The 13,458-nt window shown below is 36.4% G+C and overlaps 3 protein-coding genes across 4 annotated transcripts; 1 reads left to right on the forward strand and 2 right to left on the reverse strand.

Annotated features, from left to right (window-relative positions):
- Positions 1 to 382: 382 nt before the first annotated feature.
- GlyRS (glycine--tRNA ligase) lies at positions 383 to 2,823 on the forward strand. Its single transcript, XM_034968055.2, has one exon. The coding sequence runs from the start codon at positions 492 to 494 to the stop codon at positions 2,697 to 2,699; it is 2,208 nt and encodes a 735-aa protein (XP_034823946.1). The 5' UTR covers positions 383 to 491; the 3' UTR covers positions 2,700 to 2,823.
- A 1,307-nt stretch (positions 2,824 to 4,130) lies between these two features.
- Positions 4,131 to 9,202, reverse strand: LOC117981867 (pre-mRNA-splicing factor 38B-like). 2 transcript variants are annotated; one of them, XM_034968106.2, is made up of 7 exons: positions 9,014 to 9,200; positions 8,818 to 8,946; positions 7,041 to 7,165; positions 6,213 to 6,348; positions 5,633 to 5,846; positions 4,791 to 4,940; positions 4,131 to 4,425 (listed from the first exon to the last, which is right to left on the reverse strand). In XM_034968106.2, exons 1-7 carry the CDS (start codon positions 9,027 to 9,029, stop codon positions 4,203 to 4,205), a joined length of 993 nt encoding a protein of 330 aa, XP_034823997.1. In that variant the 5' UTR covers positions 9,030 to 9,200; the 3' UTR covers positions 4,131 to 4,202. The 2 variants fall into 2 exon arrangements, with proteins under 2 accessions (XP_034823997.1, XP_069354141.1); XM_069498040.1 differs by lacking the exon at positions 4,131 to 4,425 and having other exon boundaries at positions 4,840 to 5,048; positions 9,014 to 9,202.
- A 2,047-nt stretch (positions 9,203 to 11,249) lies between these two features.
- Positions 11,250 to 12,531, reverse strand: ubl (Ubiquitin-like protein 5). The gene is made up of 3 exons (XM_069498083.1): positions 12,387 to 12,531; positions 12,107 to 12,288; positions 11,250 to 11,407 (listed from the first exon to the last, which is right to left on the reverse strand). Exons 1-3 carry the CDS (start codon positions 12,497 to 12,499, stop codon positions 11,364 to 11,366), a joined length of 339 nt encoding a protein of 112 aa, XP_069354184.1. The 5' UTR covers positions 12,500 to 12,531; the 3' UTR covers positions 11,250 to 11,363.
- Positions 12,532 to 13,458: the final 927 nt, after the last annotated feature.

Below are 13,458 nucleotides of genomic sequence, written 5' to 3' on the forward strand. Positions count from 1 at the left end.
GCTGTGATTTAAAGTACGAAAGAGATAGTAAATATAATGTTGCCACATTATGTAACATTGTATTTATGGTTTTGCAAATGACGCGTTTTCATGAAACATCTCGCGACTTCCTTCAGACCATTTAATGATTTGTAAACTTAGTAATAAAATATGACATTTTAAATACATAAAAAAATATCATCAATCATTAAAATTGATTCACATTACAATAATAAAATAGTACCGTATTTTGTTATTGTAATGTGAATCCAAATGAATCCCTAGGACATCCTTGTTTCCTATGGATGCATCCTTTGGTGCATCACTATTTACAACACTGAAAATGGCATTTTTCATTTTTCAAATTCATCCAATGACAGTTGACAGCTGTCATGGAAATTTGAAGTCTACTTTCTGCTAATGTGCTGCTAATTTCGTCAGCCACGCGAACATTTTAAAATAATTTGCCGGGTGGCAAAAAACTTATGAACCATACGGTTTTATAGTTTTAAATGAAAAACATTCTTGCGTTAGTGTTTAACTATAGTGCTCTTAGAAAACATCTGCCACCAATCTCTAGCCAGTTCAGACTTTCACATTCAGATAATCTTCTGCACTGGGGAAGTAACAAAACTCATCGAAAAATCAAAATCCCTAATCCACATCGAGAAATAATTATGGCTGATCCTAAGATTGAAGAAATCCTCGCCCCGCTGCGTGCCTGCGTAAAGGAGCAAGGTGATTTAGTGAGAAAACTAAAAGAAGAAAAAGCCCCCGAAATCGATATAAAAAAAGCTGTTGCTGAATTAAAAAATAGGAAAAAGATATTAGAGGATAAAGAGTTGAGTTTATCGCCAGCAGAAGAATTATTCGATCGTTCAAAAATGGAAGACCTTATCAAAAGAAGATTCTTCTATGATCAATCTTTTGCTATCTATGGTGGCATTACAGGTCAGTTTGATTTCGGGCCGATGGGCTGTGCGCTCAAAAGCAATATGATTCAGTTGTGGAGGAAGTATTTTATTCTTCAAGAACAAATGCTAGAAGTTGACTGTTCAATTTTAACTCCCGAGCCTGTACTTAAAGCTTCTGGGCATGTTGAAAGGTTTGCCGATCTCATGACTAAGGATATCAAAACAGGAGAGTGCTTCAGGTTAGACCATCTTATTAAAGCTCATTTGGAGAAAATTAAAAGTGAGAAAAACACTGCAGCAGAGCTCAAGGCTGAAATAGAAGATATCCTTGTCAAGCTAGATGGTATGAATGCTGATGAAATGTCAGCTCTCATGAAGAGATTTGACATGAAATCCCCCATCAGTGGCAATGAGCTGACACCTCCCATTGAGTTCAACCTCATGTTTAACACACAGATTGGTCCCTCTGGTCTCGTGAAAGGCTTTCTCAGACCAGAGACAGCACAAGGCATTTTCGTAAACTTCAAACGCCTCCTAGAATTTAACCAAGGCAGACTTCCATTTGCCGCAGCTCAAATTGGCAACTCCTTCAGAAATGAAATCTCTCCAAGATCTGGACTTCTAAGAGTTAGAGAGTTCACAATGTGTGAAATAGAACATTTCTGTGATACTAAGGATCATCCTAAATTTGAGTCTGTTAAGGATACTCAAATGTTGTTCTACTCAGCAGACAGCCAGGAACAGGGAAGACCAGCTGAAATTTTAACTATAGGGGAAGCTGTGGGAAGAGGTACTGTCAACAATGAGACCTTGGGGTACTTTATGGCAAGGATTCATTTGTATATGCTAGCTGTTGGCATTGACCCTAAGAAACTCAGATTTAGGCAACACATGGGCAATGAAATGGCTCATTATGCCTGTGATTGTTGGGATGCAGAATGTCTATCTAGTTATGGCTGGGTGGAGTGTGTGGGTTGTGCTGATAGATCTGCCTATGATCTCACTCAACATACTAAAGCAACTGGTACACGACTTGCTGCTGAGAAAAAACTGCCAGCTCCAAAGCAGATTGAAGTTGTTGAAGCGGTGCCTAACAAAGCTGCAATTGGCAAGGAATTCAAGAAAGATGCAAAAGTCATTAATGATGCACTTGCAGCGATGGATTCCATAGCTTTAGAACAACTCCAAGAAAAATTAGAAAATGATGGAGAGTTTGTACTTAACACTCCTAATGGTGATTTCAAACTCACTCCAAAACTTGTGAGTGTCAAGAAGAGTCAGAAGACAGTTCATGTTGAAGAAATCATACCAAGTGTTATTGAACCATCATTCGGTGTTGGAAGAATTCTCTATTGTATCTTGGAGCATAACTTCAAGATGAGGGAAGGGGATGAGCAGAGAACGTACTTCTCATTACCTGCTACTGTAGCACCTATGAAGTGTGCTGTATTGCCTTTGAGTGGAAATGCAGAGTTCCAGCCTTTTGTTAGAGAATTGTCACAAGAACTTACTAATGTAGATGTGTCCCACAAAGTAGATGATTCATCTGGCTCAATCGGTAGGAGATATGCTAGAACAGATGAGCTTGGAGTGCCTTACGCTATTACTGTAGATTTTGATACCATGAAGGAGCCTCATACAGTAACTCTAAGGGAAAGAGATAGTATGGGCCAAATTCGACTACCTTTGCAAGAAGTACCAACTGTAGTAAGGGATCTTGCAAATAGTAAAATATCATGGGCTGATACTGAGGCAAAGTACCCCAAGTTTGAACAACAAGAAAATGTGAAAGGTGCAGCAGCATAAATGACGCAAATAAATGTTATCACAGGTGTTTCTGATGATGTACAAGCATAAAAAATTATATTGGATTTATTTATTAATTTAGCTTTTAAGCTTAAATTTTTTCCAAATGGAAATAAAAATGCTTGAATTTAAAAAAAATGTTTCATTCTATGTATTTATTTGATCTTATTGTAGAAAATGGCGATTGTCTAGTGGTTACCCATATATACGTAGAGCGGAGCGAGACCAATAATTAATCTATGACTTATCGGGTTATTCCACTAACCCATACTAATATTATAAATGCGAAAGTGTGTCTGTCTGTCTGCTAGCTTTTCACGGCTCAACCGTTCAACCGATTTTAACGAAATTTGGTACAGAGGTAGCTTGCACCCCGGGGAAGGACATAGGCTACTTTTTATCCCGGAAAATTTAAGTTCCCACAGGCTTTTTAAAAACCTAAATCCACGCGTACGAAGTCGCGGGCATCAGCTAGTCTATATATATAAAAGGAAAAGGTGACTGACTGACTGACTGATCTATCAACGCACAGCTCAAACTACTGGATGGATCGGGCTGAAATTTGGCATGCAGATAGCTATTATGACAAAGGCATCCGCTAAGAAAGGATTTTTGAAAATTTAACTCCTAAGGGGGTGAAATAGGGTTTTGAAATTTTATAGTCCACGCGGACGAAGTCGCGAGCATAAGCTAGTCTCTTATAAATGGGGATTTGTGAACTTTCTTCCACAAATCCCCATTGACACTCGACAATTTGTGAAAGCATTACCCCTTTTTGGGGTGTTAGGTTCGAACCCAGGCATGCACTTCTAATTTTTCTGAGTTATGTGCATTTCAACTGGCTTTATATTATGTAAAGGAAAGCATTGTGAGGAAACCTGTATGCCTGAGAGTTCTCCATAAAGGTGTGTGAAGTCAGCCAATCTGCATTGGGCCAGCATCGCAAACTATGGCCTGAACCTTCTCATTCTGAAGAGACCTATGCTCAGTAGCAATGGTCTGATCTTATGATCATGCTTGTTTTTTTACTAGGCAAAACAAGTTCTCAATGTTAACATCTCTAAAATGATTGAACCAGTAAACCAAAAACCTCCCCTTGTGGTGAGGTGACGATTACTAACAAAAAATATAACTACTAACACTTGATTGATCTATCATAGGTCGTGATCTACTGAAGAGTCAAGACACTTAGGACACAATAGCTTCTATCACCCAAGATCGCTTCTTTTTAGCTGCCGTTTTTTAGAGGCGTCTAAACAGAAATATCATTTCTTAGGAGCCCTGTGCTGTGGAGAAACTTCAACTTCTTTTTTAACTAACCGTGACAAGACACGAGAGACACACTCAGTTCAGGTGATAGTAACCAGTGTGCAGTCAACCTTAGCGTATTTTCTAATAAATCGACAGGTTGGTTGAATAAAACACATCACGTAACATTATTACTAATTTTAATTAAACTGTCAAGACTCAAACAAAAGCATTGACGTTAATAATCTCGTAGTATTATCTGTGGCGGCGTTCTTTAGACCGCGAACTGTTGCTATGGCGGTCTCTGGATCGATCGATGTTGCGGTCCCTCGATCGTGATCGTTCCCGGTGGCGATCACGATTGACGTCGCGATCACCGCGTCTGTCTCTCTCGCGATCGCGATCACGCTCACGTTCTCTGTCCCTGTCACGCTCCCTGTCTCTGTCATCGCGTCTTGCTGGCCTCTCTTTCTGATGTCTGAAAAAATCATCACATCTATCACATCTATCACAAGTAAACTGTATGCTTGGTTAGATTTCTTTGGGGAGTTTAACGCAATTTCATTGTCTGGCCTACTACAATCACAACTCTCAAATTTTATTTTCTTTTGGATTTGCAAAAAAATGACTAAAATCTGAATCACAAAAAAATTACTTTAAAACAGCAATGCTCTTCCTGAGCCCAACTGTCCTGTATTTGACTATAATATATATTTGACTGAGTCCCTCAAGTCTGGTGTTCAAACTTTCATGGTGCCTCTAACGTAGCTATGGCTGTTGTTTGATTATTTTATGATTGCCTATTGTGGTTAGCAAATGATAAGTAAAAAGTAGTTGTTATACCTGTCCCCATCTCCATAATCACGTCTGTCCCTGTCGTCGTGTTCACGCCGGTCGTTGTCCATTCGTCCCGGGTTATAGTTGCTGTTATTCCCTCTGTAGTTTGAGTTGGCCGGCTTTGATGCGTTGTTTTGCCTATTGTGCTCTCCTAACCTGAACCGAAATGGGTTATGATATTAGATTTAAATATTTCAAGGTATTTTCCTCAATAGTTTTAGAAGATGCTGGCATGGCATAGCTCCTTGTGTTGATACTTGGCAGCTGCAAAAATCACAAAATGAATGAGTTTTAAAAATTGTGGTTGATTCATTTAACAATATTTACCCTGCTTTAATACAAATTTTTAAATATGTATTTTATAAAATGAAAATATTTTGTCAATTAAGTTTTAAAATCTTTCACATTACTATTGTTCATACTAATATTATAAATGTGAAAGTGTGTCTGTCTGCTAGTAATTTTATATTTTTGATATGGAAGTAATTAAAAAGTGGAAGATAAAAATTTCTTGTATAGAATGACTTAACAGTGCTTTTTAGGAATATTAGTAAATTCAGGGTACAAGTGAAAGAGATATTTGAATTACAAATCAGGTTAAAGAATTATTTATTTCTCTCAAAGAATTACAAAATTCACTTACAGAGAAAACATATTTACAATAGGTACTTATTCATTTGTTCGGCAAAAATTATAAAGAGGTAAAGTTTATTAGTTTATATAGGGTTCTATGGAAAAAACCATCCAATTCTGAAAAGTCTTTCACATCTACTTTATCTGGCTATAAATATTATTGATAAAAACAGACAAAAGATAAAGGTAGGCTAGTAAAATAAACCAACACCAACCTCTGCTCAATCTGTTTCTGTATGGGCACCGGTATCCGTGGGAACAGTGTGCTGAACCAGTCCAGCTTGATGAGCATCTGTCGTACCAGGGCTCCGATGGTGGTCGGCCCTCCACCTCCCGCGCGAGGGTCCACCTCCTCCTCGTCGTCGAGGTAATCTGCGTACCAGTCGAACAGGTCTGCTGGTGGCTGCGTGTACCGGATGTACATGAAACCTGTTTTGAAAAAAAAATTAGACATCCCTGCTCTCTTTTGTTTTGCCTCACTAGGTATCGTGATTCGTGATATTGCGAATTGTATGGCCTTTGTCAATCGTACATCGTACCGCTCCGCACACGCGCTAACCCGAATGCACAAGCGTAGACATAGATTTTAAAACGTCTGCGGGAATTAATTTTTTCGCATTTATAATATTTGTATGGAAGTATGGATTTCAATTAACAAGCCAGTGAAAGCCAGCTTGCCCTATTGTTGTCTTACTCTGTACACTACTATAAATAAATCTACTATTCTGGCATTTTTGGTAAGAATCGGTTTCATATCCCACTTAAATACCAAATTTTGTTTTGAATCATACCTACCAAGTGATCTGATGTAAGGTGAGTCTGTGTGCTGCAGCAGGCCGTTGACCTGTTTGCGAGTTAGCCGCAGTGTGTATAGCTTGTACAGGAGGCAGAACGCTGTGGAGACTATGCCACCCGCACCCACTCCTCTAACCTACAACAAAATTGAAGAAAGATAACATAATGGTAACAAAAATATGTGTAAACTCTGTTTATCCCGCTGCTATGGCGGATTTGGGGATATAAGTTTCAATTCAATTCCCAATTATTGGCTTTTAGGTGTGCCAGCTGGGGGATATAAATTTATTAATCTGCAAAGGTCCAAAATGCTTCAGTTACATGATTCGTACAAAAAAAAAACTGTGACGTTGGCGAAGTGAATTGTGCTCGGTGTGAGACTACTGAAAGCCACAAAGCAAAATAAGACGAAAAAAAATTATGTTTTAACTTAAAATCACACAATTCTTCCAAGAAATATGTTTTTAAGGGTTCCGTACCTCAAAAGGAAAAACGGAACCCTTATAGAATCACTTTGTTGTCTGTCTGTCTGTCAAGAAACCTACAGGGTACTTCCCGTTGACTTAGAATCACCTTTGATTAGTTGACGCTCGCTCACTTTTGACTACAATGCATTGTTGCAACAAGAATAGCACAAATTCAGCCAATCACAATTGATATTGTAATAATGATTGATATAAGTTTTACGCAATCGACCTAACATGTATGACAGAAATGTGTACAAGGTATGATAAATACAGTGTTTAGTTAGTTTTCTGATATGCCTAGAATAGTTAAAAAGTTTTGAGGTACAATAAAACAAAATGCAATGTGTATTAACATACTCACGCCGCCACACATGCCCGTCTGGCCGGCCGTCTTGCGACTGCCGCGCTCCCACGGCTCCAGGTGCTTCACCTGGTAGTAGATCTCGTCCACCACCTCGTGGTACGTCTTCAGCTTGAACAGATGCACTGGAGACAACGCCACACTTTAGTGATTACATCATAGCACAAAACATACCTATCATAATGAATGTTATCAAATTTGTAATGTGGGAGGGAGCATAGCACTTTTTAAATTGATCATACCAATCCATTCCTAGTTTAAGCACACGCTTATGTATCAATAGTAACTACAGTACGTGGCAGAAAATAATGAACAGCAACCTTTAGAATGAGATTTAAGCTTTGTAGAGCGATGTGTCTGTAACTCATACCTATGTGACGTTTTGTTGGTCTCAACGACAGAGACAATGCTCTACAAAACCGCTATCTCTTTCTAAAGGTCGATGTACATTATTTACTGCCGCGTACTGTAATCAATTTTAAACACATATCAAAAATTGCAGAACTGGCAGGATTCAAACCTACGTGTTCTTCAGTATCACGCACGGAGCTCCTTTGACCGCTAGGTCACAGTTCACAACAAGTGCCAATATTTGAGATATGTATTTTTATTCAGTACAGTAAGTAGTAAGTAAAACGTGGTCTCGCGATCAAAGGCGCTCCTTGAAGTGTAGGTAAAAAGATTATTATAAAAAATATAAATATGTAGTAACTAATTAATCCTCAGTCACTTAACCTATGGTAGCATATTAGGTAGCACCCAAGTGGTAAAAACAAGGTTTGTATTTCTGAGTTCTGACTGGCTAACAATTACTGCTGATAGTTTAAACAGTTTTGTCACGATTAACATTAATGCAGCCAACAATAATTGCAATAATAACAATGTGCAATGTGATCATCACAACTTAAGTGTTTCTGATTCAGACTCAATTATAAAATTAATTACTTTTATGGACCCATTTCCATAGTAAAGTTACACATATTTTAGGATTCTGTGTTCAATGAAATTTGTCCTTAATAACAATGCTTTATAAGTAAAAGAAGACACAAGAGAGAAAACCTGCATATTTTGTGTCAAGTTTGTCTAACAAATACTGATAGTGAATTTTTAGCATTTTTAGTAATCTGCAACACTAAGGAAAATGTCACTTGTTGTTTTTATAACCTGGTTTTATATTACTTATTAGATTTTATTTTTATTATTTATTTAATAATATATTTTCATAAGTACCTACTCAATACAATTGTGCATGATTTATATTTATTAAAACTGGTTTATAAATAAAACAGTTTCAAATGTAGTATCTAATTGTGATGCAGCGAACAGAAATCTTGCGAGATCATTAAATTATTCTGATAATTTTTATTAAAAAAATATTATCATGTATGTAGTCCAGTTTAAATTCCTATATTTTCTGGAATGTGTAGCAGAATCCAGGATTAATGCATAGAATAATTATGATAAGCAATCAGCATATTATGTAATTACAATGAAAATATAGTATCACATAGATTTATTTCTAGTCATACACAACCTAAGTTTTTTAAATTTGCCGCCATTTTTACATAGCTTTCACTAGATTAGGGATTTCGAAGTTCATTCACCCTGAACTTTGCCTCCCAGACCAGTTTTTGGGTCAATGTTAATAACTGCAGTGGCACACAAGTTACCAATGCATAAATCTAAAGTCGAAGATTACAGAAGAGGAAAATAGCAAAACAAAAGATGAATAATGATTTTCCATAACTCCTGAGCGTTGTTTTGTTTGCTTACCTACCTTTGAAGTAGCTAGAACCTTGAATGTTTGCTAATATTAATGGGTTCAGATTCATAGTTTGTTCGTTACCCCAGATCGGTAATACGTTATGTTGCTTGCTAGTCTTCATCGGTCTTTGCTGGTTGTATTCTGAAAATGCAAACCGTTTGTAGAAACTTGATACGCAACATCAGCGTTATAGTAAAATGAAACATACCTTCCGCCTCGGCCATTTTTAACTACTAATATACTTATCGTGTAAAAGAGTAACGCAATGCGGTAGCGCCAGAATCAATGGTTTTCAACGAAATATGAAAATACAATAATTTTTATAATTATTTAGAACACAAAATAAATGACCACCATGACGTGCTTCGCAAACCAAAAACAACAAAAAGTTATAGAGTATCACAGACTTTTTTGGCTTTGGGTTCTAGCTTTTTTGAGCTTTCACCATAGAGTTTTTTTAAAACTGGTTTTACGGCTCTGAGTTCTAGCTTTTTTGAGCCTTCACCATAGAGTACAACAACACCACTACGGAGTGTAGACCACGTAACCTGCTAAGAACGAAGATTGAGTAAAAAATCTAGATTGAAGTACTGTGGTAACCGTGTACGAGATAGCGATAGCACGACGTAACGATGAATAACACGACAACTATTACCATTGTTTAGTAATCAATATTTGTATTAACCGATCAACAATATTTGTATTAAACGTTTGTTATGTGAAAACAAGTAAATAACTAATGAGAAATACAATTGCGTCACGAATTCTCATGGTTTGTTTTGCAACTAAAGTTGCATTCCTTGTATGTATTGTAGAAAAAAATCGGTTACACGATAAGGGATAAAAAAATAGGTTAGCTGCGTCTCTGTTTATCACATTTGTAACTTTATCTGTACTCTCTTTTTAGTGTGAATGAGAAAGCAAACGTTCCTGTATCTAGCTTTATTACTCCATCTACGGCTCAGAACAAGTACCTGGTAGTACAGCTATATACCTACCTACCAATAAAATAAGTACTATGATACCTACAGATATGCAACTAGCATTGAATCCTAATATTATAAAGAGGTAATTTCGTTAAGTTTGTTTGTAGGCAAAGAACTACTACGTACGTACGTGTAATTACTTTTTTGTAGGGGGTAATCTTTGGAACAACTGATCCGATTTTAAAAATTCTTTCACCAGTACAAAGCTACATTATTCCTGAGTGACATAGGCTATATTTTATTTTCAAAAAAATTAGAGATCCCTTCAAAAATTGCAATTAAGTGAAAAAAGTCGTCTCATCTGTGAGCTTCCGTGGCGTGCGCTGCCTAAATAGTTAAAGTTACACGAAAACAAGGTTCTTTTCTTTTTTTTTTTTTTCTTTTTTTCTTTTTTAAATTGGTGGAATTGTTCCTCTACAACTCTAAAAAAAGTCCGTGATAGCATATATCTATCTTTTACGGTAGGCTCACAATAACCATTTTTATGGTTTTGAAATGTGGTCTAAAACAAAGCTTTACTTTCGGAGGTTTTTTTACTATCATAGTATTAATTCTTATCAAAATAAAATTGTTCGTCATCTCAAGTGTTTAATTTAGACCAAAATATCACGAAATTAAAATAATGGCGACGGCCGCGGCAGTCCATGCGTGCAACGCGATTATGTCGCAGTGCGATTGTATTGGAGGTAGGTAGTGGCTACCTACCAAGTAAAGACTTTTTGAACTCGAGGATCCAACTCCTCAGCCTGGATGCTGTAAGGAATTGCATTCTCAAATTGTGGTGATACCTACCATGGGATTTTTAAAGAATCATGCGTTTAAATGTTTTTACGAAATTCGGTACTAAGATATCTTGTATCCCGGGGACAGGCTACTACGGATAGGTTACTTTTTGTCCTGGAAAATTAAAAGTTACCACGGGATCTTTCAAAACCTAAATCCCGCGGGGATCAGCTAGTAATATTATAAATGTGAAAGTGTGGATGTTTGTTACTCTGTCACGCAAAAACAGCTAAACGGATTTTGATGAAATTTGGAATGGAGATAGATTATACCCTGGATTAATACATACTAACTACTTTTTTCCCGGAAAATCAAAGAGTTCCCGCGGGATTTTGAAAAATGTAAATCCAGCATCAGCTAGTAATTTATAATTTTGATTAAATTTAATCAGCTTCCGTGAATTCCCCACACTATCAAGTACCTGAGTTCAACTATTTATTCCCAGTAGTACAACTGCATCTAAATCCTAGTTGAACTGCTGGGAAGAAAGTCTCACTAGTTAAACAGTTACAGAACTAATCAATTTAACTTGTTACTGGGAACGAGTAGTATTAGTTAGTATTAGGTTCTATGTATGAGATATTATTATTATAGTAATATCCTTACATATAATATATTGCAGTATTCAATACTATAAAATAAAATAAATTGACAGAATGAGTATAAAAATTCATATTGGTAAAGTTACTTATTTTATTTATACTTTCACACTTAAAATTAAAGAGTCTTCAACAAGAATCCCCTAAGAATAAAATATTAAGAATATTTAAATTATTGTAAAAAATATGTTCACTGGTAATAGAGCTCCAAATTCATGCCATCGTGTATTTCATCTGAAATATGTGCTAAGAAAATGTTATACCAACTTATTAAAGGGATATATGTTCCTAGCAAAATAAAGTTCCTATGTCTCAAAATCATACCAGAACAAAGGCTGGGATCAGTATTCTATAGAGCGCACTTTGACTTTGCTCAGAAACCAGACAGATTTATATGTGAGGTATAGCTCTGTCTTGTTATAACTGTCTTAAGTCTAAGCTTAGTCAGAGTGCACTACTAGGTAGTAAAACACCAATTTACTGAATGAGAAAAGGCACAACTTTTTCTTTTGACACCAGTTGGGTCATTTTACTTCATAGTTTACCTATAGAATATCACACTATTCTGCATAAAACTTATTTCAAGTCCATACTAATAGCAATATTATGAATGCTTTCATGCATCAGTCTCTCTGTATGTCTGCTAGCATTTGACTGTCCAGAGATTTAACGGATTTTGATGAACATGAACAGCTTATATCTCAGGGATATAGGCTACTTTTGGTCTGGATTCAAGGGATTCTTAAAATAACTGAATTCACATGGCCAGCATCATCTACTTTATACAGAGATAACTAGCTTGCATCCTGGCGACAGAAAGGTGTAGACTGTTTTTTTATTCAGGTGGATCAGTAAGTTCCTACGGAATTTTTAAATACCTAAATCTATGCGAACAAAGTCGGGGGCATCATCTAGTTTTGGAAAAAAGGATACAATCCGACAACTTGATATGATCCTTGAAAACTGTGTACCACTTTTTCAAAACGATTTTGTCGTATCTTGTGCCGGTCTGTGCTGCTATTAACTTCTTCAGATCCCCAACAGTATCGTCTGGATTGCATTTAACGCGCACTTTTTTCCCCAGACGGTCATTACATGTAACTTCTAGCATTTTTCTGGGAAAACAGACTAAGGTTATATTTAACCATAATAATACAAAAATCTACTATTAGCAATTGTATTATTAATTAAATAATTTCACAAAATTTCTTACAATTTGTAAAAAACTGAAATTAGCAAGAGCTGAAAAGTAAACAATTTCCACCACCTCCCGCAACAATTTACAACATTTACAATTTGACAAAGTAAAGCACAGACCAATAACATATAGGATAGTAAAGTGTCATTTTTGACACATACGTAGAATCAAAGAATCAAAATGATTCCAACTCCAAAGACAGTCCTTATTCTGAGCTACAAAGCTTAGAGTATTTAGAGTCCCATAGAGCAAAATAAGAAGACTCTGATACGCAGATATATAACTAGCGTGTGGCCTCCTCAGTCCCTCTCGCTTGTGTGCGGGAATTCTTTGACTTAAAAATAACGGAACGGACGGAATAAAAAGTAGCTTATGTGTTAATCCAGTATATAATCTATCTCCATTCCAAATTTCATCCAAATCTGTTTAGCCGTTTTTGCGTGATTGAGTAACAAACATCCAAAAATTCACACTTTCACATTTCTAATATTACTAGCTGATGCCCACGACTTCATACGCGTGGATTTACTTTATTCAAAATCCCGCGGGAACTCTTTGATTTTCCGGGATAAAAAGTAGCCTATGTGTTATTTCAGTGTATAATCTATCTCCATTCCAAATTTTATCCAAATCCGTGCAGTCATTTTTGCGTGATAGAGTAACAAACATCCAAACATCCACACTTTCACATTTATAATATTATTAGGATTAGGAATATTAGGAACATTAGGATTAAGATTATTCCTTCTATTTTACGTTCGCTTCGGCTATAGTAGCCTAGTATAACGTGACGAAACATAGTCATTTTGTCGTGATCTAACAAGAGCTTAAATTGAGGCAATGCATTTAGCTATCTCGCTCAACAGGCCTTGAATAGGCTATAATCAAAGAAGTTGGAAGTACTACTACGTGGTGTATTCCTATGTCGATGGCTATAACCATAGATTATCTACTATATTACTAGAGACACTGGCTATAACACTTCACTGAAAGCCACAAAGCAAAATAAGAAGAAGAAGAAGGGCTACTTCTACAGGTACTTATTCTGAGGCAATAACAAAACGTAATTTGTCACCTTGACAGTGGT

Source organism: Maniola hyperantus, chromosome 4 (assembly GCF_902806685.2).
Source record: "Maniola hyperantus chromosome 4, iAphHyp1.2, whole genome shotgun sequence".
NCBI lineage: Eukaryota > Metazoa > Arthropoda > Insecta > Lepidoptera > Nymphalidae > Maniola > Maniola hyperantus.

Bases quoted from the DNA above. Each gene is read 5' to 3' on its own strand.
- GlyRS (XM_034968055.2), top strand. From the start codon at position 492: ATGAAAAACATTCTTGCGTTAGTGTTTAACTATAGTGCTCTTAGAAAA.
- LOC117981867 (XM_034968106.2), bottom strand. The intron at 5,847-6,212 runs GTAGGTATGATT...TTTTCAAAACAG, and splicing joins ACCTTACATCAGATCACTTG to GTTTCATGTACATCCGGTAC. The intron at 4,941-5,632 runs GTTGGTGTTGGT...ATTTCGGTTCAG, and splicing joins CAGAAACAGATTGAGCAGAG to GTTAGGAGAGCACAATAGGC.
- ubl (XM_069498083.1), bottom strand. From the start codon at position 12,499: ATGTTATTGGTCTGTGCTTTACTTTGTCAAATTGTAAATGTTGTAAAT. The intron at 12,289-12,386 runs GTAAGAAATTTT...CTGTTTTCCCAG, and splicing joins ATTTCAGTTTTTTACAAATT to AAAAATGCTAGAAGTTACAT. The intron at 11,408-12,106 runs GTATCCTTTTTT...CACATATTTCAG, and splicing joins TCATATCAAGTTGTCGGATT to ATGAAATACACGATGGCATG.